The sequence below is a fragment of the Tasmannia lanceolata genome, unplaced genomic scaffold (genome assembly GCF_043159265.1).
Source record: "Tasmannia lanceolata isolate RefF3 unplaced genomic scaffold, GAP_Taslan_0.1 ptg000002l, whole genome shotgun sequence".
Taxonomy (NCBI): domain Eukaryota; kingdom Viridiplantae; phylum Streptophyta; class Magnoliopsida; order Canellales; family Winteraceae; genus Tasmannia; species Tasmannia lanceolata.
In genome coordinates, this window is record NW_027518679.1 from 44,288,310 (window position 1) to 44,313,954 (window position 25,645).

At 38.6% G+C, this 25,645-nt stretch overlaps 1 protein-coding gene across 4 annotated transcripts; it reads left to right on the forward strand.

Moving 5' to 3' along the window:
* Positions 1-4: 4 nt before the first annotated feature.
* On the forward strand, positions 5-24,896 carry LOC143874528 (uncharacterized). 4 transcript variants are annotated; one of them, XM_077376898.1, is made up of 8 exons: positions 6-190; positions 330-610; positions 1,032-1,158; positions 9,919-10,067; positions 20,869-20,976; positions 21,083-21,202; positions 24,214-24,387; positions 24,489-24,896. In XM_077376898.1, the coding sequence occupies exons 2-8, from the start codon at positions 500-502 to the stop codon at positions 24,588-24,590; spliced, it is 891 nt and encodes a 296-aa protein (XP_077233013.1). In that variant the 5' UTR covers positions 6-190; positions 330-499; the 3' UTR covers positions 24,591-24,896. The 4 variants fall into 4 exon arrangements, with proteins under 4 accessions (XP_077233015.1, XP_077233013.1, XP_077233012.1 ...); XM_077376897.1 differs by having other exon boundaries at positions 385-610; XM_077376899.1 differs by having other exon boundaries at positions 416-610.
* The last annotated feature ends 749 nt before the right edge of the window (positions 24,897-25,645 follow it).

Sequence of the window (25,645 nt, forward strand, 5' to 3'; positions counted from 1 at the left end):
TTTTTTTTTTGGTTCGAGAGAAAAGGGCATTTGGTAAAACACCCGATTATTTGCCCTAGCGCCCACCTCACTGTCCTTTCCTTCACTTCCGTTTTTTCTTCTCCGTCCTCTCTCTCTCTCTCTCTCTCTGGCTGGGAGTTCTCTCGATCACTTATTCCTATCTCGGAATTTAATCTACCAACGAAATCCGGTACGTTTCAGGTCTCCCTCTCTCCTTTCATTTCTCGCGACTTCTACTGATTTCTTGAATTATATTCGGGAGTTTTGATCTGCATTTTGGTGGGTTTTCGTTATTAAGTTTGAATTCCTTTGTTTGGTACATAATATAGGTTTTTAAGGGAAAGAATGTTGAGATTTGATATTGGTTTCGTTTACATGGATCAGTATTAATTGGAAAAGTGGATTCGGTTGCTAGTTTTGTTGAACAGAGGCATTTTGTAGAGAGATAGAGATAGAGATAGATAGATAGATAGATAGAGAGAGAGAGAGAGATAGAGTTATGATTGGCCAAGCCCGTCGAATGTTTTTGGGCCGCAACGGTCGAGCCCTGTCTGATTTCTCCATCTCGTCGGCGTGGAAGAAGCTCATTCCAGACACAGACCATGTGAAGGTCAGTTTCCATGGATGCAACCCAACACATTATCATAGAATAGAATCATATATTTAGGCTACTGATATTGGCACTATCATGTTTTGATAATTACACTAACTCATATTGTCTTTTATTAGTTAAACAGCTATCTTGCAGTTCCCAAAAAGCTCTCATAAGTCAATTTAAGAAGAAAAGACAGGCTGAGTTTGTGTAGTTATTAAAACATGGTAGTGCCAATGTCAGTCGTTTATCTTTATAGTAATGTCAAAATGGATATTTTTACTAGTTATATAAGAGATCGTTAAAAAAATGGATTTTTTTTACTATTAATGATTCGTGTGGTTAGCAGCTTCAGATTGTTCTTCTTCTCCATTTAGGATGCATGGACCCTGTTACAGCTACCCAATTGCCACTAATTACTATTTCTATGCATCTGTAGAGCAATTCATCTTTTCTCACTTGTCGGAGGATTTCCAGTTCCATCTTGACCCCTCATGAAGGTGGTGTAATTCCCTCAGAGTTGTTATTGAATAAGAAGACGGTGTTAACCCCTGAGCGTACTCTAGGTGCGGAGCTTGCACTTTATATTATGTTCATTTCGACATATTGTTTTTGGAACTGTTGTGCTTAATTTTTTAATTTTTTTTAATTTTTTCGATTGGTTATTGTCATTAGTGATCTCTTTCATAGTGTGCATTTTGATCTCCTGACATTTGAAGCTATTATTTATTGGTTTTAATCATTAATAAGCTTTGCATTATTCTTCATCCGTATTTGTTTTTTTTTTTTTCGAATCACAAAAAAAATTTAATCAAAGAAAAGGGTGAAGCCCCATGACCGAGGTAATCAAGTACAGTGAAAAAAGGAATGAAAACAAGTGCAAGAGGGAATTCCTTATCAATATTGTTTCGTAATGTTCTCCTTTTCAATGGAAATTATGTAATTTAACATGTCTGAAACTAGACTTTCACTTCTCTTGTTTGCCTTTCCATCTTGTATCAGTGTAGCCTAGGACCCGGTTGTCTGCATTTAGGTTTAGAAGTTCAATAGAGTACACTCTAAAGACTCAGGTTGACTCGACTCAATTATTACAAATTCAGGTTAAACTATCTTTTGGAAAGCAGTGGAGAGAAAGTTCATTTTTTTAATTGCTCGAGAGAAACTTCGTAAAAAATGTAAAATATTCATTTGAGTTATCACCAACTTGATGGCTGGAATCAACATTTCAAGTCCTGGACAAGTTTTTGGAATTTTTAAAGGGTCACAATGGGTTGAATATGAGTCTGTGACTGACCGTTCTATACTTTTGACAACCCTCGTATCTTCAAATATGATCTGCTCTTTCTTTTACTTGATTATGAAGACACAAATCATCCTTTCTAGCGTTATGCTATCGTCATGAGTCCCTGCATGTTAAGCGACTTCTGTGTGTTTTGGGGAGTGGCTTGATGGGTTTATGGTGAAAAAAAAATCCAAGCCAACTAGATGAAGAAAAATGCGGATCTGAGCAAGGCCATCCATTTTGGAGCAAAGAGATGAGATTGAATTACATATTCTAAAGGATTCATAGGATTGTAATGTAAAATGATGAAAAACGGAAATGAATAGGTTATGTATTCTGACCATGGACAAGAGATAACAGATGATATAGATCACTTGAAGTACTATATAACAAATATGAAAGGAAATATAAGATATTGTAGAGTCCTCTCCACTGTTGCAAGAGGGGAATATATATTTTTGAATGGTAGCCAAAACTTTATTAAAAAAGACCGAGATGTTCAGCTTCTAGAATAAGAGAGAAAAGGAAACAACTATTCCAAACATAAACAATAAATAGGGGGGGGGGGGGGTGGTAGAGGGGAATAAAAAAGAGCTAACGACTCTTTAGATACACCCTCCCTAGCCAAACTATCCGCCACTGAGTTCGCAGATCGCCTCACATGCGGAAATGCAATGGACGATGAACGAATCCGGTCAAAAACTTCTTCAAAATATTTGTCGAATCTCCATGGATGATGTTCCAATTTTTTCAGCCATCGGATCACACTTAAAGAGTCCCCTTCCACCACCAAGGAATACATTTGATGGTGTTCCACTTGCTTTATTCCTTGATAGACAGCTCGAACTTCTGCTTCTGTAGCATCTCTTACCCCAATGGGTCCAGTATAAGCCCATAAAATCTCCCCCAAGTCTGCTTCTGTAAATAAGGATGTTTTGGAGTTTTTTGAGTTCTTCCCTCCTTGAGGCCCTTGTATTTTCTCTTTTTATTGTTCTTTTTCTTTCTTTTTCTCTTGTTTCTTCCTAGGGTGACCTCCTTGGTATTCCCGTTTTAATATATTTGCTCTGTCTACCTTTCAAAAAAAAAATCTCCCCCAAGTCATTTCTCAAAACTCCTCCAATGTCGGCCGGACCCAGATTTCCCAAACTAGAACCGTCAAAGTTCAATTTTAGGAAGCCCCGGAGGAGGAGGCTCCCATTCTTGAACCACCTTTTGTTTAGCCTCCACACTGAAACAAGCTTCTCTCGAACCTTCCCAAAGATCATAAGCGGATACAAATCTGAAGCAGGGAAGAATCTTAACCCATGCAATTGTTAAAGCCATTGCTTTAATGAAGAGAAATGATGATTTTTTGGACACCCCTTCAAAAACTCTTGCGTTTCTTTCTTTCCATATAACACACAATGTTGCTACAAAGGACATCTTCCGAAGAATTCTTCCTTTTTTCTTCCATGGAACGTGAGACCATGCTTGGAATAGATCCATGATGCTAGTTGGGAACCACCATTCTATCCCGAACCTACATAATAGCTTTCCCCAAACAGCCGTGGCAGTTTTGCAATGTAGAAACAAGTGATCTACTGATTCCCCATCCTCAATACATAATGCACGATGGTTTACTATAAGGATCTTTCTTTTTTCTCAAGAAGTCCACCGTTTGGATCCTTCCCAACAAAGCCGACCAAGAGAAAATGCTCGCTCTTGGAGGGGCTTGGAATGTCCACAGTCCACACTCTAGCTACCTTGGAAGATACAGGACAAGCCACTAGATTTTGGTAAAAAGATTTGACAAAGAACTTGCATGAAGAATCCTAGATCCATACCCTTTTGTCTGTTCCATTCTGGCTAATATAACCCTCCGTCAACAATAGCAACAATCCGGCAACAGATGCAAATTCTCTTTCAAAAAAATTCCTGCGAAACGTAGGCACCCACACCACACACCCATTTTCTCTTCCCATGCTCTCTTTAACAAAACTATTCTTAGACAAGGCAATATCGAATAAGTCCGGAAACAATTCCTTTAGTGACTGATCAGAACACCGTTTATCATACCAAAATCGAATTCTATCCCCGGAATATACTCTGAAACTAATGCCTTGGATAATCTGGGTATTGCATCTCAAAATATCTTTCCAAATTGTCAAACCCGAAACTCTAAACTTGTCTTCCGACTTCCAATGACCCAGCCCAATACCATATTTGCACCCAATAACTTAAGTCCACAGATGCGCCTCTTCTTCTCCGAAATGCAGGATATTGTAGAGTGCTTTCCACCATTGCAAGAGAGAAGTATTATAACATGCAAAAAATGAAGGGGATCCAGAGAGGATGAAAAAACATAAAAGCGTGGAAAAAAATGACAGAGGAAGGTACTTGGCCTATGTATCAGACCTTGGAACTATAGGTGGTTGATGCTTGGTTTTCTTCAATTCTATTGCTACCATTTGGTAGAAATTTATATAGTTTCAATGTGATGAGTATGTGTATTATGTTTTACTATAGTATGCATTCGAGGATATTCTATCATATATGAGTGCATGGGCTATGTGTTGATGTAATATCATATTCCTCTGTTGTGTATACAATTACACACAATAGTAGATTAGTCATATTTATCCATTATGTTTGTTGGGTATTGTTCCAATCTATTAGGGGCCGTTTGGATACGTGGATTTTAGAATCTTGAATTTCCTCAAAATTATACATGGGAGACGAGAGAAGAAAGAGACCAGCCATCGTTTTTTGATTTCTCGCCCTTCTTTCCGACATCAAGAGAGCAGGAGATTGCCCTATGTTTCCAGGTTTTAGGAATCTTAGGATGTGGGAGAGATTTCTAAAACCTGAATTTCTTACTTAAAATCCAAGAAACTGTTAGGTGCCTAGATGGGTCCCACTTATAAAGGAATAAATTAATTAGATATTGTAGTGAATAATATCATATCATACCAGATTTGATATATTTAGTAGTTATGTTAGATTAGGATACCTACTTAGATTAGGATAATCTTTATTTGGCTATTTCTATTATTATCGTAAGATATTTTTAGATCTTTCTATGTTTATCTGTAAGTGCTTTATATTATATAAGTACATGCTACTGTTAATAAAAGGAATGAAGAAATCTATCTGAGAAATTGCACAAAGGAGGATTGATCCTTCCCTCGAAGTGGATCAAGATGTTGATCTTCCCTCTAAGAAGATCGAATCACGTTACGAAGTAATACAAACTGATTCGGGTTCGTAATATTAATGAATAAGATTTGAGTGTTAACGGCAAGTACAACTGACACATGCCTTGTATAGCATGATGCTGTCACACACACATGCCCTGTATAGCATGCTGATATTCACATGCCATGTATTAGATTATTGCCATTCCACACATACCTCACATACCTTGTATATGTTATTCTCTTTTTCACAGTAGATTATTGCATTTATAGGTTTCCATTATTCTAGTGTGAAATCTCTTAATCAAGGGAATAGATATCTCTGTAATACTTATAAATGTTTGTCCGATGTATTCACAAAAGATATGGTGAATAAAGCTTTTCATTCTTTTATATTGTTCACATGGTATCAAAGCCATAACATTCGATCCATCCACACCTCTTGCTTTGCAAGAAATCCAGTTCTTATTTTCAGCCTACAAGCCCTGCTGTTCCATATTCTTCCGTCGATCCAGAGCCTTTGTTCTCTCAGCCTATGCTGCGATTTTGTCCTCTATACCCTCTGTGATTCTTTCTACCCTATGTTTTCAGTGGACAAACTTTGTTTTCATTCTCCGGTGTGTTGGAAGCCATTAAGGCATTTGCTTCTCATCTTATTTTGAGTGTTAAATAGAAGTAAAGGACCCATCAAGGGCTGACCACTGTCCTTCTCCTTCAGCCTTTATTATAAGCCACCTCATACTGACAGCACGTCTTTATCACATGCCTTGCACCAGGGCCTTCAGTCAACAATATTGATAGTGCTTTCTTGTGGTCTTCAAGTATAGCACCTGTTTAACGGGTGCGAAACACTATATACGGTTCTGATCGGTATGTGCCTTCTAATTGATTATTTCATATGGCTTCTGAAATCTCTCAGTCTATTAGTGTTAATTGGATGGAAAAAATTATAGACATTGGTCCTTTCTTATGTGAAGTTTCTTGAAAGGAAAGAGCCTTTGGAAATATGTCACCGGTGATCTTAAATTGCCTTCTAAGGATGATCCTAAGTTTGATGAGTGGGAAATAAACAACAACAAAATTCTTACCTGGATCGCTAATACAGTCACTCCACCCATTAGTACGCAGTTTGGTAGATTTGAAACTACGAAAGATGTTTGGGATTTCTTGTCTCGCCGGTATGTGCAATCTGATTTTGCTCGAAAGTATAAGTTGGAACAAGATCTTCGTTCACTGAGACATCAGAAGGGCCAATCTATTTCAGATTTTCATTCCCAAATGACTATAATTTGGGATGAATTGGCCCTTATGGAACCTAAATGGACAGCTGATGCAGAATTGTGGTACAAATATCGAGAAGAAATGCTGTGAACTATATAAAAGAATGAAAAGCTTTATTCACCATATCTTTTGTGTATACATCGGACAAACATTTATAAGTATTACAGAGATATCTATTCCCTTGATTAGGATATTTCACACTAGAATAATGGAAACCTATACATGCAATAATCTATACAAGGCATCTGTGAAAAAAGAGAATAACCTATACAAGGTATGTGAGGTATGTGTGGAATGGCAATAATTTAATACATGGCATGTGTATGTCAGCATGCTATACAGGGCATGTGTGTGACAACATCATGCTATACAAGGCAATTGTCACGCACCTGAATCGGTTCGTAACGTGATTCGATCTTCTTAGAGGGAAGATCAACCTCTTGATCCACTTCAAGGGAAGGATCAATCCTCCTTTGTGCAAAAAGACACAATTTCTAAGATAGAATTCTTCAATCCTTTCATTAACAGTAGCATGTGCTTATATAAAGCACTTACAGATAAACATAGAATGATCTTACGATAATAATAGAAATAGCCAAATAAAGATTATCCTAATCTAAGTAGGTATCCTAACCTTACATAGCTACTAAATATATCAGATCTGGTATGATATGATATTATTCACTACAATATCTAATTAATTTATTCCTCTCTAAGTGGGACCCCATCTAGGCACCTAACATTCCACCCGCCTTGAAATCAACCTTGTCCTCAAGGTTGGAGATTGCAGGCCAACTGGCGAAAAATCAGATCTTGCGTATTTTGCAAAAGCTTTCTTCTGACAGAAGACTCCCTCCTTTTCTTATTTTCTTCGTCTTGTAGTATCATCAATGGTTGAGGAAACTCCATTTTCAAACCGATCTCATCACGGCTTTCATCAAAGCTCCTATGTTGTGTTTTGCCGGAATGATTTGGATGTTGATGCACCGATGGCTGTGGGTGAGAATATTTCTGATGGCATTTGACAGTTTGAGAACAGACTCTTCGACGATGGATTTTCTTTTGTAGCTTTTTCGCCTTTTTTTCTATCTGATTTTTTTCTATCTTCTTCTTTCCTCCTCTTTTTCTGTTTTGCCATTTCTTTTTCATCGTGCAAGCCTTTTCGACCGTTGTGCCGATTTTGTTCAAGCTTTCCACGACTTTTGATGTCCTTCCTTCATTTTCAAAAGAAGTGCTTTAATCTCTTTTAGATCTTCACGTATTGATTCCCAAATCTCCGAAGATGTAGCCATGGCGCAGGATCGACCGCTCTGATACCAATTGTTACGAACTCGAATCGGTTCGTAATGTGATTCGATCTTCTTCGAGGGAAGATCAACCTCTTGATCCACTTCGAGGGAAGGATCAATCTTTCTTTGTGCAAAAAGACACAATTTCTAAGATAGATTTCTTCATTCCTTTCATTAACAGTAGCATGTGCTTATATAAAGCACTTCCAGATAAACATAGAAAATGATAAACATAGAAAGATCTAGAAAGATCTTACGATAATAATAGAAATAGCCAAATAAAGATTATCCTAATCTAAGTAGGTATCATAATCTAACATAACTACTAAATATATCAGATCTGGTATGATATGATATTATTCACTACAATATCTAATTAATTTATTCCTCTCTAAGTGGGACCCATCTAGGCACCTAACAGAAATGCTGTCAGGACATCATACGACAGCTTGATCATGAACCCTCTTTTACAATGTTTTCAAACTAAAACCGGGATTCTAAAATCTGTGTATCCAAACGGCCCTAAGTGTTTTCTTGTTTTCCATGATGGTGCCACCGCTAGATCCATAGGGATAGGATTTGATTTGATTAAAGCTTTTTTTAAAAAAAATAAATTTTGCTGATGGGAAACTTCAAAATTGGGAGGAAAGGATTTTTGCTCATAATTGTAATTCTCATTCCAAGAAGCTTGAATCCAACAAGTTGGTCTTAACGAGAGTAATCATATAATACTAGCTGATTTTGATATGATTCAATGTTTTTTAGACATTGAAATAACTGAGATATATGAAATGTAAAAAAACTGAATGCTTAAGTTCTTTTTTTAATGGAGGCGAAAAATCCCAAAGAAAGTGTGAGTGCAACTGTGACCATAGCTCATCTTTTTAGTTGTCAACTTGGCATCATCATCACTATGACTGTTATTATGACTACTGCTGCTCGGGTTATTTTTGCCCCCCCGCGCGCCGGCTTGGGCTGGGGGGGGGGGGGGGGGGGTTTAATGGGGCTTAGTCATTATTTTTTAAAGGAGAGGAGCTTAGTCATTCTTAATTACCATAATCATATTTTTTTGTTTTTGGTATTGCCCAATGTATTTGCTCAAATCAGATTGAGTTGTTCCAGTCCACATTGTATTTGTTTTATGAAGACACCTTTATTGTAGAGTATCGATTTTTATTTATTTTTTGAATAGTGTGTGGAGTATCGATGTTTGTAAATTTATTGAATCTTTAGTGGTCTGGCATTAGAGGGCGAGCCTTGGTGCAACCAATAAGGTTGCTCCATTGTGACCTGGTGGTCATAGGGTCGAGTCATGGAAACAGCCTCTCCACAAAGCAGGGGTAACGCTCCGTACATCTAACCCTCCCCAGACCGCGCAATGGCGGGAGCCTCGTGCACTGGGCGGCCCTTTTTTTAGTAGTCTGGCATTAGTGATAACCTTTTTCTTATGTTTGTCAGGGCCTTTGCATTTCATGCTGTCCTATTAATTAGTTTGTTATTTTATTTGTTCCTGAAAAGGAAAGAAAAAGTTCAAACGGTTGTATTACCCACAATAGGAGAATAAACACCTATTTGAGTATGCAGTGCTGTACGTATAGAATTACATAGTATTCGGCTGATGTAGAGATGTTCCAACATCCATGTAAATATATATATATTTTTGAATGGCCACTTCCAACTAAATATTCAATGCAACTTACCCAAGAATTGGGTGAATTTTTTTGCTAGTAATGAGTTACTAATGAGTTTCTTAGATTACGCTTGCTACTATTCCATAACTATTACCTTGAGTTTTCAAGATCTATTACATCAATTGATCATTGTCTTAGGACCCTCAAAATGCATTGCTAGTGGTGAGTTACTAATGAGTTTCTTAGATTACGCTTGCTACTATTCCATAACTATTCCTTGAGTTTTCAAGATCTATTGCATCAATTGATCATTGTCTTAGGACCCTCAAAATGCATTGCTAGTTTTTATACATTCCCTATCTCTCTACTTTGTTTATTACATTCCATGATAGCCAATAATCTTTTTGATCTGTGTAAGTATACAATCCATTTCTTTTCAAGTTATGAAGCATACCAAATAAAAATGCTTTTATTCTAAGTTTTCATGTATGTTTACTTTTATCAAATCATATCTTGTTTCACTCAATTGATCACTTCCATTTTCTCTAATATCTTTTTTTTTTCATCCAAAAAGACTATGACATTGTAAAGAAATGAATGCCATTTGAATCTTTCATCTTAATACTACAGTTTTCCTTTGAGTGCTTTTTTAAATTGGTTGTTATTGTAGGGCAATACGCGGACCTGATAACGAGAGTGACAGATTTTCATAATGAGGATAAGGGTTTCATGGTTTTGGATGGTGATGTTTTTGATGTGCCAATTAGGAAAGACATTATTCACCGTGTTGTACGATGGCAACTAGCAAAACGGCAACAGGTATCGCCTAAATAATAGATATACTCTTCTGTTCTTATTTTCACCAAAAACATATTCCACTCACACAAAAAGTAGTCTGTATGTTTGATATCGTAATCTTGATGTAAGGCTTGTAAGCATATTTGATGCTATTCTGTTCTCATAAATGTAATGAGTTATCATATTTCCATTCAGAATGCCTAACTTCCCTGTGCTTAGAAGTTAGTTAACAAAGGACACTCTGGAATGCCTAGAAAACCAGACCAACTCTTCTACATGGGTTTGGACGAGAAATTGTGTTTACTTATAAGAGCAGAAAGATGCAACTATGCAAGAATTCACCAGAAATTCTAAGAGATTTGCCATCACACAATAGTGGGGTCAAAACATTATGGGCATCAATTCCCTCTCAATACTCTGCAATCGTCACCCCGAGGTTAATTAATGGGCCTAATGAAAAAGGTTTGGTAAGGAACTAGCCATAGGAACCCCACATTAGTTATCAACCCAGAAGAAGGTGTTCGCACCATTTCCCACACAAGGAGATAAGTAAGAAAAGAGGTCATGAAAGACATTTTCCCGAACGTTGAAATTTTGAATAGATCACCCTAGCCCATAACTCATCATTATTAAACAATCTTCACCAAGCTTCATTCCGCTGATAAAGGACTTGCTTCTCTTGATCATTTGACCAATTGTCTCCTTGATAAACACAATCAAAATGCTAATCAAGGCACATTGATCCTCATAGCTGATGAAAGGATATTACGTCAAGGCCCTTTAGGATTTCGCTCAGCAACAATAGAACTAATATAACAGTTGATTCTGAGACTATAGTAATAGGGAATGAGACAATGGTCCAAATGTGTCAACATTTTCGATTGTGTAAAACGAACACCTTGGCCGCCATTGACTACTCTACTCAAGTCAACTAAGCCTTTGTCCCAAACTAGTTGGGGTCAGCTAATGAATCCTTTGGGGTCAACTAAGCCTTTGTCCCTGGCCACCATTGATTAGAATAGAAAAATTAACAGGTTATATGCACCGTTTTTTTTTTTTTGGAATGGTAGCATATTTCATTAATAAGAGGGCGACTGAGTAAGTACACCACAAGGGAACATATAAGAAAGACCACAAATACAGAGCCGAAAGAGAAAAAGAGAAAAAGGAGAAAAGAGAACTCCCCACTTATTATTATTCAAAAAAAGAACACCCCACTTATGGGGGAAGGAAATTAAAAAGCTCTGTACTCTGCTTGTCTACTCCCTCCCTGGCTAATCTATCCGCAATCCCATTTGCCGATCTTCTTACATTACATGCATAAAAGATAAGGAGACACCACTCAGTCTATCTCGGATCTCATCGAAGAATTGCATCAAATCTTCGAGGGGGGCCGGAGAACCTCTAAGCCATCTGATGACATTAAGAGTCTCCTTCTATTATAACTCTATCCAAGTAATCCCTTTGGAGAAGAATGGATCCCCTGGTGAGCAGCTCTAACTTCCGCATCACTCGCATCTGAAACCCCAATAGGCCCAAAAAAAGCCCAAATGACTTCACCCCTGGAATTCCTTAGAACACCACCTATACCTGCACGCCCCGGGTTTCCAATACTAGACCCGTCAAAATTGAGCTTCAATGACCCTTGAGGTGGTGGGGCATGCCACTGTTGTACAATAGGAGGTCTATGCTCTTTACTGAAACAAATTTCCTTCCACCCCCTCCCATAAAGAGTAAGATGGAACAAAACGGAATAATGGAAGGGATTTAGCCCAAACTATAGTTAAGGCAATGACATTGATGAAATTATGAAAAGAAAGTGAGGCGATTTGGATATGCCTTCAAAAACTCTATCATTCCTTTCTTTCCAAAGAACCCACATTGTAGCTAGAAGTGCCAAGGACCAAAGAACTTTCTCTTTCAAGGGACTACCGACCAACTTTCAAAAAGCCCTTGTAGGACCAAGGATATGCACCAATTAATCTTCCCCATTTCATTTCAAAGCCCATTTTTTCTAAGGTCTACCTAAGCATTGGTCACTCTAGCATATCGTGGGACTAATTTAGCCATCAATCCACTATTTGTTAATAGAATCAGTGATCTCATTGGCGATTACCATACTATCTAGCATTCTGCCTTCGACAAAACTACTGATTCTGTGGGGTTGGGCCTGTAGCTCAATGGTTTAGGCTTTGCTTCTCAACAATGAGGTCGCAGTTTTGATCCAAGCTTACCAACCAAAAAAAAAAAAAAAACTACTGATTCTGAGAAACCATATTGGCCACGGCCTTTTTTATTCCCATAGAAAGGACTTTGGAAATTATCTTATAGATCCCACTATTTAATGGGCCTTAATTCTTTGTTATCCTCCACATATCTAACTTTTGGGATTAAGGCAATGAAGCGGGCATTAAATTCCCTATTAGATTGATGGGAATCCATCTTTTACCTACATTAGGTCTGGTTCAAGGATCTCTAAAAACTTTTGAAAAATACACAAATAGTAGCCGCCGGACCAAGTGCTTGATGATATCAATATTGAAAGTTGCTCTGTGAACTTCTTTTGAAAATTTAACCCCTAAACAGTCCGCATCAACAGAGGAGAGTCGTATCATGTCGTCATAAATTTGCGGATGAGATTGCCATTATTTTGTTGGGTTCCACCACGCCCTATTTTGTTAGAAGCACTTGATGCAACCCAGGTCCGGATGGCATCAAGGGTGCTTTTATGTACGTTTTTGGAGGGTTACGATCATGATGCATTGTGGCCCTATTTGTGTTAAGGATTCAAATGAAGTAGAAGTTTGAGCTGTTTTAAGAACATTTTGGAAGATTATTTCCATGATACAAGTTGATATTAGGAAGAAGAATTGGGCTGTACTTGTTGAGCCTGTGGCTGTCGTCGTCACCTTGACTTTGACATACTTCTTACATGCTTAGCTGAATTTTGTTGTGGGAAATATCTCTGTCTTAGGTTGATACTTGACGAACACGTTTCCATCCATGGCTTGGATTCAACTCTTTTTAAGGTTATTGTTATACTAAAAGAGTTCTGTGTTCTTTCCATTTCAAAAAAGAAAAGTTCTTTGCAATTTTGAGTTGAAATCAAGCATGTAAAGTCGATGATGAATTTCGTTCTTTGTTCTTAAAAACAAAACAAGTTTGAGTTGAAATCAAGAATGTAAAATCACTGTTAAATGTCATCCAATAAGCATGTAAAGTCAATGTTAAACGTCATTCAATTCAATAATTGCATGTTAGTTTTGTTTTCCTTAATGCAAATTTACGTTCAAATGCACTTCTAAACAAGGTTGCCAAGGCGGGATTCGAAAACGGGATTCGATTCGGGATTCGAAGGTTCCGGGGATGGTTGGGAGCGGGATTCGATTTTTCGCCCGGGATTTGCCGGGGAGTCGTCGGAGAGTAATAAAAAATTAATAAAAGATAAAATTTAAAGAAAAATACCTGAAAATCAAAATCTAAGCATTCAACCGTACACCATTAAACATAAACATGATTCTCCAAATACCGAAATTAATCAAATTATAACAATTTTTCATTCAGAAGCCAGGAGGCCTAGGACTCCACCATTAAACAAAAAATTCAGTTTCCAAAAAGCGAAATATCAAAATTATTACAGAATTTCTCCAGTATTTTCAAATAAAAAGAAATAAAGTTAGGCTTTTCTCTTTCCCTTCGAATAAATATGATCAGTTCGTCCTCTTCCTTCTCCTCTTCCTTCTACATTTTCTGTAAAGGAAAAGTTTAAATAAATGAATTAATATTTATAAGACTAATATCTTCACTGGGAAATTGAAAGTGTTAAAGATTTTGTACCTCCCCTTGTACGTTCTTCACGCCCTAGGAAACTAGTAATACGACCTTGAGTGTTGGATGGTCGTCCAATTTCAAGTTCCGAGCTACTGACCACTCTTGGAGTCCCAGATCCTGCAGCTTCGTCATTGTCGTCTAAGTCACGAATAGTGAGTGAAGGACATGAAGGTAATGACACACGAAATGTAGAAGGTCTAAGGAAATCATCATCAAGATCTTGCCATCTCATATCCTCTATTCTGATAGAGGAGTCATCCATAACTGGGAGCTCTGGGTTGATGTCCCATTTTCTATTTGGTCATTCTTTGTATGCAGCCGCATTATATCTAAATAATAGATTAATCTGACATAAGTAATGAAAAACAATTATTACATGAATAAACGAAACAAACTTAAACCTGGATAGGAGTCGAATATTTGAGTGGATGTACACAAGGGTATCAGCACGATGTGAATTTAAGCGATTACGCTTTACATTGTGAATGAAGCTATACGTGCTCCATACTCTCTCTGCAGACGATGTGCTGATAGGTTGTGAGAGAATTTTGATGGCCACTGACTGTAACTCTGGTACATGACTTCCATGAAAGTTCCATCATTTGGTCACACACACATTGGGATCTTTCACATCCTCCCTGGCAAATTTACTGGAAAACCTTTCAACCCTTCCTATGAAATCATATAACTGATGTCTAATCGTACCACTCATCTCATCATCAGGGGAGAGATCCTTAATGGCTTCATATACAGCATCCATGATTTCAGGGTCTTTATCTGAAAATAAAATTGAATAATCGATCAGTTGGTAACATAAATGAAGATAAATACAATTACATTATGAAAATTCACAATATGAGAAACAATTACATACTTGGGGTGACTCTTTTACTACCGCATGGTGCTGGAATATTGAGATATGCAGGGTCATAATATTTTGGAGTGAGTACATGAGCCAAGGCATGCATTCGAATATTCATCTTCCCCCATCGTCCCACCACAATACCATGAATATGATTATACATGTCAGGCACATCTTTCAAGTTATCTTTTATTTGTCCTAACATATTGTCCATGCCTTCGTACACTTCTGATATCAGACAGCCTTCCTGGTCAGTGAACTTAATCATTTTATAGATGGGCTTCGTAATTAATAATGCCAATTTTATGTTCGTCCAAAATTCATCAGAGACTACGCAAGTAGCTGTCATCTCGCCCCTCTCTATCATCACTTTGTCGGTGGAAGCATTCAACCAATCTTTCCAAGAATCTGTTAATACTGTCATCTGCAACGCCTCCCTTACATCAAGAAGTCTCTTAAGTGTAGTATAATGAGTTGCAAATCTAGTTTTCGCAACTTTCAGCAACTCAAACTTCGAATTCCTTCTAATAGCAAGAGCCTGCGAATGATTGGTAATATATTTGACGACATCCTTGTAGGAACGATAAGTCTCTCCAATCCAACCTAGGTGGTTATGCTTGGTCAAGTCTTTGAATATCCAATTTATTGTGTGAACCACACAAGGAGACCAAAATATGTGGGGAAAAACTTTATTAGCCTCTGTCTCAGCAAGCTTGCAATTTGCTGCATTATCTGTCAGCACTTGCACAACATTAAAAAGCCCTACTTCTTGAACGACAACCAACAAAAACTTTGCAATGTTTTTCCTTGATTTCTCGACGGCAGAGAAGTCGTGCACATAGAGAAACATTGAACCGAACATATTCGATGCCAGTACATTAATCAGGGCTCTGTTCTTCACGTTTGTCCGTCCATCAGAGACAATAGAAAGCCCATGTTCAGGCCATTTTTCTCTCAGAACACCTAGATCTCTTTTTACATTCTCTTTCTCATAGTCCAATAAAGTTCTTGCTTTCTCATAAGAAGGCAACTTGTATCCAGGCACAAAATTGGCGGCAGTTATCATCTCTTGAAAATATGGAGATCGGAGGACGTTAAAGGGAATCCCATTGGCGGCCAAAAATCGCAGCACTTTATGATCAACATCGTCTCTATCCTTTGCTCTAAAAGACTTGCCAATTGGTGATTCACCAACCTTACTTGAAGAAGTCACACCAGAGCTGGAAGACTTGGCAAGCATGTCTAACCGTGATTTCTTCAGTGGCAGTCTCCCAGGTAAATTCTCTGCTCTTTGGACTTGGCTTCTGATGTGCTCTTGTAATTGTTTGTCTTTTGCAACTGCACTGCAATATGCTATTCCTTGACCTTGACCTCTTGGTGCTTTCACAAGGTGTGCGTGCACCCTTGTATAAGTCCCAGTGTAAACCTTCTTATAGTGCTTACATTTCCACTTTTTGGTTCCCCCATGTCCTTCGCCAGCTTTCTTTCCTTTGACTACGTGTGACCATAAAACTGTCGCTGACCTTGCGTTCGGACCCAACACTATGTCCTCGTCATAATCTTCTTCCACATATTCTTCATCATAGTTGTATTCTAGGTCCCCTTCAAAAACTATGTCATCATCACGTACACCTTGGCCTTGAAATTCTTGGTCGACAGTCTCGTCCATCTTTCCTCAATTGCCTTTGACAAAATCAAATTGTAAAAAATTTGAATAGTATGATAGATATTTTCTACTGTGTGTCTTACATGCAAGGGTATGCAGCAGTAGGCTCAGGGTTGGGTTTCCGTGGGAATTCCCGAGGGTATTCACTATTTTGCAGGGGTAGGGTCAGGGTTGGGTTTCCCTTGGCGCAGTGTCGAATCCATTGGATTTATATCCAACAGGCAATCTTACGTGGGAATTCCCGAGGGTATTCACTATTTTGCAGGGGCAGGGTCAGGGTTGGGTTTCCCGTGGTGCAGTGTCGAATCCGTTGGATTTATATCCAACAGACGGTCTTATGTGGGAATTCCCGCGGGTATTCACTATTTTGCAGGGGTAGGGTCAGGGTTGGGTTTCCCTTGGCGTAGTGTCAAATCCATTGGATTTATATCCAACAGACCGTCTTACGTGAGAATTTCCGGGGGTATTCACTATATTGCAGGTATGTTGTACTTGAGAGACTGTATAATATTTGTCTTTCATCAAAATATAAAACTGCATGAAACATTACAAAGATAAGAAATACAAATTAACTAGTACATAGATCTGATACCCGTTCAGCAAAATACATCATCAAAATACAAATAAATCACCCCCTTGCACCGCTCCTAGAAGCAACACTTGACTCAGGAGCACCACTTGCCTCACCAGTCCTATACCATTCCCAAAAATAGTTGTTCACCTCTCCAGGGGTGGGGTTGTTTTGAACGACAACGATGGTTTGTCGATTCCAGTCTCTATCAATCGCATTCATTGTCCTCATCTTCAAGGATTGAGGGCGAATGGAGTCCGGTACCGAAACATCCATCATCGCTATGTGATGTTGGGCTCCAAAGTACTGTCGGAGGATCCGCAGAGGCAAGTAAAAGGAAGTGCTCTGGAACCCCATTATCCGAACGCACTTCTGACCAGAAGTCTTGAGGACTGCAGAGGAAATGGGAGCCCATGGGAGAGTCCACTCAATGTCCTTACTTTCTCGACCCTCAAGCCATATAGCCCAACTATCGCGATCATCGGATGAAACCAACACCTCCCGAGTATTAAAACTCCTCGTTCAGGCTCGTCTTGGCAAAGGTAGTGGAGCCAAAATTCGTAATCTCTCCACTAGCCAAACCTAAATAAAAAAAAGTTAGAAATAATAATTATCCATAACCAAGTACATCATTCAAGCATTTTTAATAAACTATCCAATACTTACATAAAGAATGACAGAACTTCCCGAGAAGTCAGATCCAGTAGATCGGCGAGCACTATCTAGGCTATCAAAAAGTTCCGCTAAGACAGTAGGAGCTAGATTTGCACCTTGGCGAACTTGATCAACCAAGTCTACAAAATATAATGGAATCAAGTCTGATGACTCTGATCGGCCCGGAAAGAGAAACATTGGATAAGCACATAATGCTAATGCATTTTCACGGCAACGACGATACTCCATATCCAGTTCTCTACTTGGTGAAAAGACTTGTACTAGCTTATGCACGAAGATACTACTTGCTCGACGGTAGTGACTTAGGGACTTATGCGGCACGCCAATCAGACGGCTCAATGCCTTATCATAGCCTTCCTTAAAGGAAGGCTTGAACATGGGACCATCAGGAGAAATGCGGAGCATCATGCAAATATCTTCATGAGTCGGACAAAGCTCTTGCATTCCAAAATGAAACTCATGCAAATCTGGATCCCAACAATTGATTGCGGCACGAATCAAACCCCAATCAACACAGACAGTGGCAATATTGCGTAAGCTGCATAGGCCCACCGTGCCAAGATTAACTCCTTCCACTCGATGCAACCCATTGATCCATGCCAGTAAACCATTGTTGGAGACTTCAGCCATTCTGCCCGCCATCACTCGTAAAAGCCCCACGTAGGCTCGTTATGTAGTCTCGTACTATTATCGACTGACAAATGATAAACAATATCTTATTAGCTCAAAAGATAAGCTAATAAGATAGGCCCACCGTAAGTCAGAGACAAATTGAGTTTGTACAACTACAATGCTACAATCAGCAATTCAGCACATTCAATTTGAGTCGGAGACAAAAAATCAACAATTCAGCACATTCAATCATAAACAATATTTGATAAAAATATTTTTGCACAATGCTACAATCAGCTCATTCAATCTAAATAATATTCAATTTTGAACTCAAACTCAATTCTCAAATTCTAAAATTAATTGGGCCTAAATGTAATTTTGAATCAGTAAACACTTTTGGAATCAAAATTCACATCTCATCTAAGGAATATCAATTTGCAACACCTTTAGTGCCACTAACAAGATCATCCATCAGTCCCCTATTTAGCCAAGTATAGTTTTTTTCAAAAAGGTTTCAAAAAGGACAGTGGGGCAACTTCTTAGGATGATCCAAAGACCAAAGTTCCAAAGTCCAAAGTCCAAACCAAATGAATGGTTTGGATCATCTTATCAAGTGGGCTCCACTGTACTTTTGAAAAATCACTTAGTTGTGCAATATTAAAACATGGTAGTGCTAACATCAGTAGCCAAAAGCCACTGCCAAACCCAAAGTTATCAGCACTACTGTTTTTTGATGCGGGCACTCCTCACTTTATTAAAAATTTAAAAGTATGGTATGGCCTGCACTACAGGATGATCCAAACCGTCATTTAGATGGTCCACGGCCTAAATAGGTTGGGCCCCAAAAATCATTTCCATAGGTTGATCCTAACCCTCCGATCTGAATGTTTGAGGGTTGATCCTAACCCTCTATAGATCGGAGGGTTAGGATCAACCTATGGAAATGATTTTTGGGGCAAAAAAACCTTTTTAGGCCGTGGCCCATCTAATGGACGGTTTGGATTATCCTGTGGTGCGGGCCATGCCATACTTTTTAATAAAGTGAGGAGTGCCCTCATCAAAAATTCAAAATACAGTAGTGCTGATAATTCCCACACAAACCAACAATTTCACAGAAACTGTGTGAGAATGGTTTCTCACACAGAAACCATTCTCACACAGAAAACCCATCCCCTTTTTAGTATTTTCAAAAAAAAAAAAGAAAAAAAATATAAGATACATACTGTGAGGAGGAGAAGAGAAAGAAATATAAAATACATCCCTTTTTTCCTTTTTTAGGGTTTATTAGCTTTTATTAGGTTTTAAAATGAAATTACAAAAAAAACCCCACTCAAATATCACCCATACTGTTAAAAAGATGGCCATAAATGTAATTTCACGTCAAAAAGTTGGGATTCGGGGTTCCCATCATTAAAAGACCGGATTTGATGTTATGGGAATCGAGGTTTTAACTTGTGTGATTCACGAATCCATGACTAAAAACTGCGGATTTTATTTTCATAAAATGCGTATTTACCATTCCAGAATCGCGATTCCGGTGGAAACAGAATCGCGATTCCCAAATTAAGATTCGCGATTCCGATGGAATCGATTCGGGATTCCCCAGAATCGGGGAATCGAATCACGATTCCGATTCGCGATTCGGGGAATCGCAAATCCCCACCTTCAGGTGCGAATCCTGCTTTCTTGCTTCTAAATAGATCAACTTCTACAGAAAACTTTTATTGTATTTATTGGTAATATCATTGGGCAATAGCAATTTGGGTTGCATTTTTAATATTTGGTTAAGAAATTGTGGATGAGATTGCCATTATTTTGTTGCGTTCCACCATGCCCTATTTTGTTAGAAGCACTTGACGCAACCCAGGTCCGGATGGCATCAAGGGTGCTTTTAAGTATGTTTTTGGAGGGTTATCATCATGATGCATTCTGGCCCTATTTGTGTTTAGGATTCAAATGAAGTAGAAGTTTGAGCTCTTTTAAGAACATTTTGGGAGGTTATTTCCATGATACAAGTTGATATTTGGAAGAAGAATACTTGGTGAGCGTGTGGCTGTCGTTGTCACCTTGACTTTGAAATACTTCTTACATGCTTAGCTGAATTTTGTTGTAGGAAATATTTCTGTCTTAGGTTGATACTTGATGAACACGTTTCCATCCATGGCTTGGATTCAACTCTTTTTAAGGTTATTGTTATACTAAAAGAGTTCTGTGTCCTTTCCATTTCAAAAAAAAAGTTCTTATTATTAATAATGTAAGTTTGAGTTGAAATCAAGCATGTAAAGTCGATGATGAATTTCGTTCTTTGTTCTTAAAAACAAAACAAGTTTGAGTTGAAATCAAGAATGTAAAATCAATGTTAAATGTCATCCAATAAGCATGTAAAATCAATGTTAAACATCATTCAATTCAATAATTTCATGTTAGTTTTGTTTTCCTTTATGCAAATTTATGTTCAAATGCACTTCTAAATAGATCAACTTCTACAGAAAACTTTTATTGTATTTATTGGTAATATCATTAGGCAATAGGAATTTGGGTTGCAATTTTAATATTTGGTTAAGAAATTGCATCTGTACAATTTTTCTCTGTGGGTGGGATGCAGGGCACACATTCAACAAAAACAATTAGTGAAGTAAGCGGGACTGGGAGAAAGCCATACCCACAAAAAGGCACTGGACGAGCACGGCATGGGACATTGCGTGGGCCACAGGTGATTTTGTAATCTTTTGCCTCTCATTATCAAGTATTCTCTGCTTCTGTAGTAGGTTTTTTGTGCTGTGGACGAGATTGTGGATAACAAAAGGTTATAAAAACAGTTTAGGCACGGTGCTACCATGCATGGTCCTAAGCCAAGAAGTCATGCAATCAAGCTGCAAAAGAAGGTGCGGCGTCTTGGACTGAAAATTGCTTTGTCAGCTCGTACAGCTGAAGGAAAGGCACGTCTCTCTCTCTCTCTCTCTCTCTCTCTCTCTCTCTCTCTCTCTCTCTCTTTTGAATGGTAACTGAATATATTAAAAAGGGAGAGACCGAAAAAGTCCCCCCGCACACCCCACTAAAACAGAATTACACAAAAGAGAAAAGAAAAAAGAAAAAAACAATACAATAAGAAATTAAGGGGGCAGAAAGTCGTAAAGCTCCAGAGCCTGCTTGACAGCACCCGCTTTAGCCAACTTGCCAGCGACTTCATTAGCTGATCTCCTTACATTTTGGAACGACATAGAACACCCAATCATTATATCCTTTATTTCATCGAAAAAACGAAGAAATCTCCAAGGAAGGACCATCGAACCCTTAAGTCACCTAATGACATTTAACGAGTCTCCTTCCACGATAGTGCTCGCCATCCTCTCACTCCCTAAAAGCAAAATGTCTTGATATGCGGCTCTAACTTCAGCTTCGTTCGAATCTGCTACGCCAATAGGCCCGGAATACGCCTGCAAAACTTCCCCATCGGAACTCCTCAAGACACCCCCGATCCCGACTAGACCGGGGTTGCCAAAGCTTGATCCATCAAAGTTCAACTTGGAAAAGCCAACAGGTGGATTGACCGGTTTCTGTGAAATTACAGGATCGGGAATTTGACTGTTGCAAACCACTTTCCACCCCACCCACAAATCGAAAGCCGAGACAAATTTGAAAATTGGCAACGCCCTCGCCCAGGAAATCGATAACACGACTACCTTGATATATAAATAGTAAGAAGAATTTGCACGCCCAACGAAAATCTTATTATTTCTTTCCAACCATAGAACCCACATCGTGGCCAATAAAGAAATCGACCACAAAACTTTCCCCTTTTTCCTCTATGGAATAAAAGACCACCCTTCAAAAAGATCCTTCACATTAGAAGGGAACACCCACGCAATACCGAACCTCGACAGGACCCCTCCCCAAACCTCTCAAGCTACTTTGCAATGAATAAATAAATGATCCACTGACTCCCCCGCTTCTATACACAAAGCTCAATGATCGACTATAAACATATTCCTAGCCCTCAAAAAGTCCACCGTTTGTATACGACCTTGAATCGCCGTCCAACCAAAGAAGCAAATTCTTGGGGGAACCTTAATCTTCCACAATTTTGCAACAGAAAGATTTTCCTCAAACGGATTCAGGCCCTTGAAGAAGGATTTTACCGAGAAAACCCGAAGAATCCCAAACCCATAACCTTTTATCCACCTCTGAAGAGCTAACGTAATTACCTTCCAAGACCTGAAGTAACGAGACCATCGAGAGCAATTCTCTGTCAAAGAAGTTTCTGCGGAATAGCGGCTTCTATATCACTTTATTGTCTCGAAACTCGAAACAATCTTTAACTAAAGCTTGCTTGTCTGCGGCCACAACATATAGATCAGGGAATAAATCTTTTAAAAGAATGATGGAACACCATACCATATTCCAAAAAGAAATTCTATCCCCCTGAATAAACTCTATATCTTACTCCGCGGTCGAAACTTGAACTCAATCGTAAAATATCCCTCCACAAAGTCACCCCCGTTTTATTGAAACGATTTAGAGATCTCCAATTTCCCACATCTGCACCATATTTACCACAAATAACTTTCGCCCACAACTGTGATTGTTCCTCGCCAAACCTCCACAACCATTTCCCCAAGAGAGCAACATTTACCTATTTTATCTTTCTGATCCCCAGACCCCCTCCTTTTACAGGCTTACATACATCTTCCCAAGAGACCAAAGAGAGACTCCTCTTTTCCTTCGATCCTCCCCATAAAAACCTCCGCTGGATCAATTCGATACGCTTTGCAATGCTAATAGGGCACATGAATAAAGATAATTGGTAAATTGGAATATTAGACAACACAGCCTTAATCAATCTCTCTCTCTCTCTCTCTCTCTAACTAAAAACAAAATATTAAATGTTTAAATGTTTTTTGTGTCACATCTTTTCAATAGGTTATCAGTAATGATATTTCTAGGAGCAAACATTTGTTTTCAAAGTAGGCGGGTTGGGGTTTGTTAAAGCAGACGGAAAATTGATGCGGTTGAGAGTTGAGAATCAGGTCTGTAATTGTGGTAGGTCAACTAGTATCGTGGTGACTTATGGCTTACCATTTGCCAAATCATTCTACAGTGTCTCAAGTCTGTTGGTCTTTTTTCATTCCTTGAGGCAACAAGGGTCGAGGGGAAGACAACTGAACCTTGCAGAAGCAGGGCCTCAATTTATTACTTTTTTCTTCAATGGGCAATGGTTGTAATTGATGTTGTATTCACATTTCACGCGTATTAATAAAATAATGCACCCCACTGAGGTTCAGGGACACCTAGACTAAGGCGTGTAGAGATACTTTCTCTGGGAAATGAAGCTTTGTCGACCTGAGTTGGTGCTCTATCAGCTATCATCTTCTTCATAAGCAGGGAATTGCAAATTCTCCTAATTATCACATTTTCAACTTGAGTCAGCATGTGAACAGTTTAGTTCTGGGAGCGTTCTTGACAATAGGCATTAACAAGGGAAATTACTAGTGGATAACTCACCAGGACAAATGGGCATCATTTAGTGGTTGGGTTCTAGATTCTAGTTATTGATTTAGCCATTCCACCCTCCCTCTTATAATCATCCTATGCAACTCTAAAAGATATCTTCTGAAAGAGCGAAATTCCTTTCTATTTCTGCTTGCATGAACTGGTGAAGAGGAGAGAGGACAGGGGGCAAAGAAAGGAGGAAGGGATGTTGAATGCACCAGACCGGACCCACTTTTACATCATAGCGAATCATTGGCAAGTTATTTTAGATCAGACGCACGCAAATGATTTGATGCTATCATTGCTCTTGAATTTTGATTTAGTTCTTTTAATTGGTTCCTTCTTACCTCCTGGTTGAATTACTCTTTCAGCCTTATTCAATTTGAATGGTGATGATTGCTTTAGTCGGATTTTATAGGGCTTATAGAAAACTTATGGAGGAAAATACATTCTTGAACAGCTTCTAGTTTTTGATGATTTGGACGTGCCAAACCACAAGACGAAGAACATTGTAAATTATGTTGCACAAATGGAGAACACCAAGAAGCTATTGGTGGTGGATGGTGGTCCTATAAATGAAAATCTCAAGTTGGCGACACAAAATCTGCACTATGTAAATGTACTGCCTTCGATTGTAAGTTTTAATTTCTGTTACCACTTCCTGTAGCCATTTCCACTCATATTTTTTCTTTTCTTTTCCTTTCGTTGATGATGGCTTTAATATTTGGTGAGCAGGGCTTGAATGTTTACAGCATCCTGCTGCACGACACTCTGGTGATGTCGCGTGATGCTGTTAATAGGATTGTTGAGCGAATGCACACACCCATTAACCGCTAATGCAAGCTGAATAAGGAGAAGGATGTAATGAATTCATGGTGGCTTTTAGTGAGTGTTTCCCCCTTATCATTTCCAGCTGCTTGCAATGCTATTTTCATATTTGGAATAGAAATTGGCCTTTCTCATCCATGGGGAGTGTGATGTTCATTTTCATTTTTAAAATTTTATAAATTTTTGGGCTTTAGGTATCAATTTTGTTTTAGAAATTTGTGATCATTGCATTGATAGAATTGCAGACAGGTTTTTTTTCGTTTTGAATGGTAGACAGTTATCAATGTTTTATAAAGGTGACTATTTACTGTGCAATCTCTATCTATTAGCTTCGACTTTCAGATCATGCAAAGTTTAACCACTGGGAAATAAAGATATACATATATCGAAACTTCAAAATTGGGGTCTGATAACCCATTATTATTTTATCTTAGCAATATATCTTTTGCGGTATGAATTGTTCAGATTAATTTGGAGGGTCATGGCCCAAACCATGTTACAGGTGATGCTCGGCTTCCGCAATCCAATGCCATTGGTTCCGCCATGATCGGATGATCATCAATTATTGATTGAAGCGGATCAAAATGGCATTTTCTTCAACTGTTGGTTTTTTGTACTTTTTAGTTTTTACCCTTGATCTTTTGAATGAGTTATCTGTTCAAGGGACTTGAAACCACTGTGTTTCTCATGGTGGTGGCTCTTCTGCCCATACTAGTATTCATCATAGTTTCAAAACTTCCAGTGTCATCGAGTCAACTTGCCCGAGTTGACTCCCCTTCACCCTGGCCGCGTTCTTGGCTGGTTCTGGGTCTGCGTTTACCATTCATAATAAAAAGTCCTTAGACTCTCGAGTTATGACCATGTCAACCGAGTATTCGGCTTCATCAGCCAAGTAATTGATCATGCGGAGTAGACTAAGATTTACTTTGGCCTCATTTTAGCCCACCATGCTCGCATCTGCATTTTGAAACACTGGTCTTCATCACCAATCATGTATGAGGTCTTGGGCTTGCGCCTTCCCATTTCCTTCTAACTTCGGCTTGCTGGTGGTGGGGCGGGGAAGT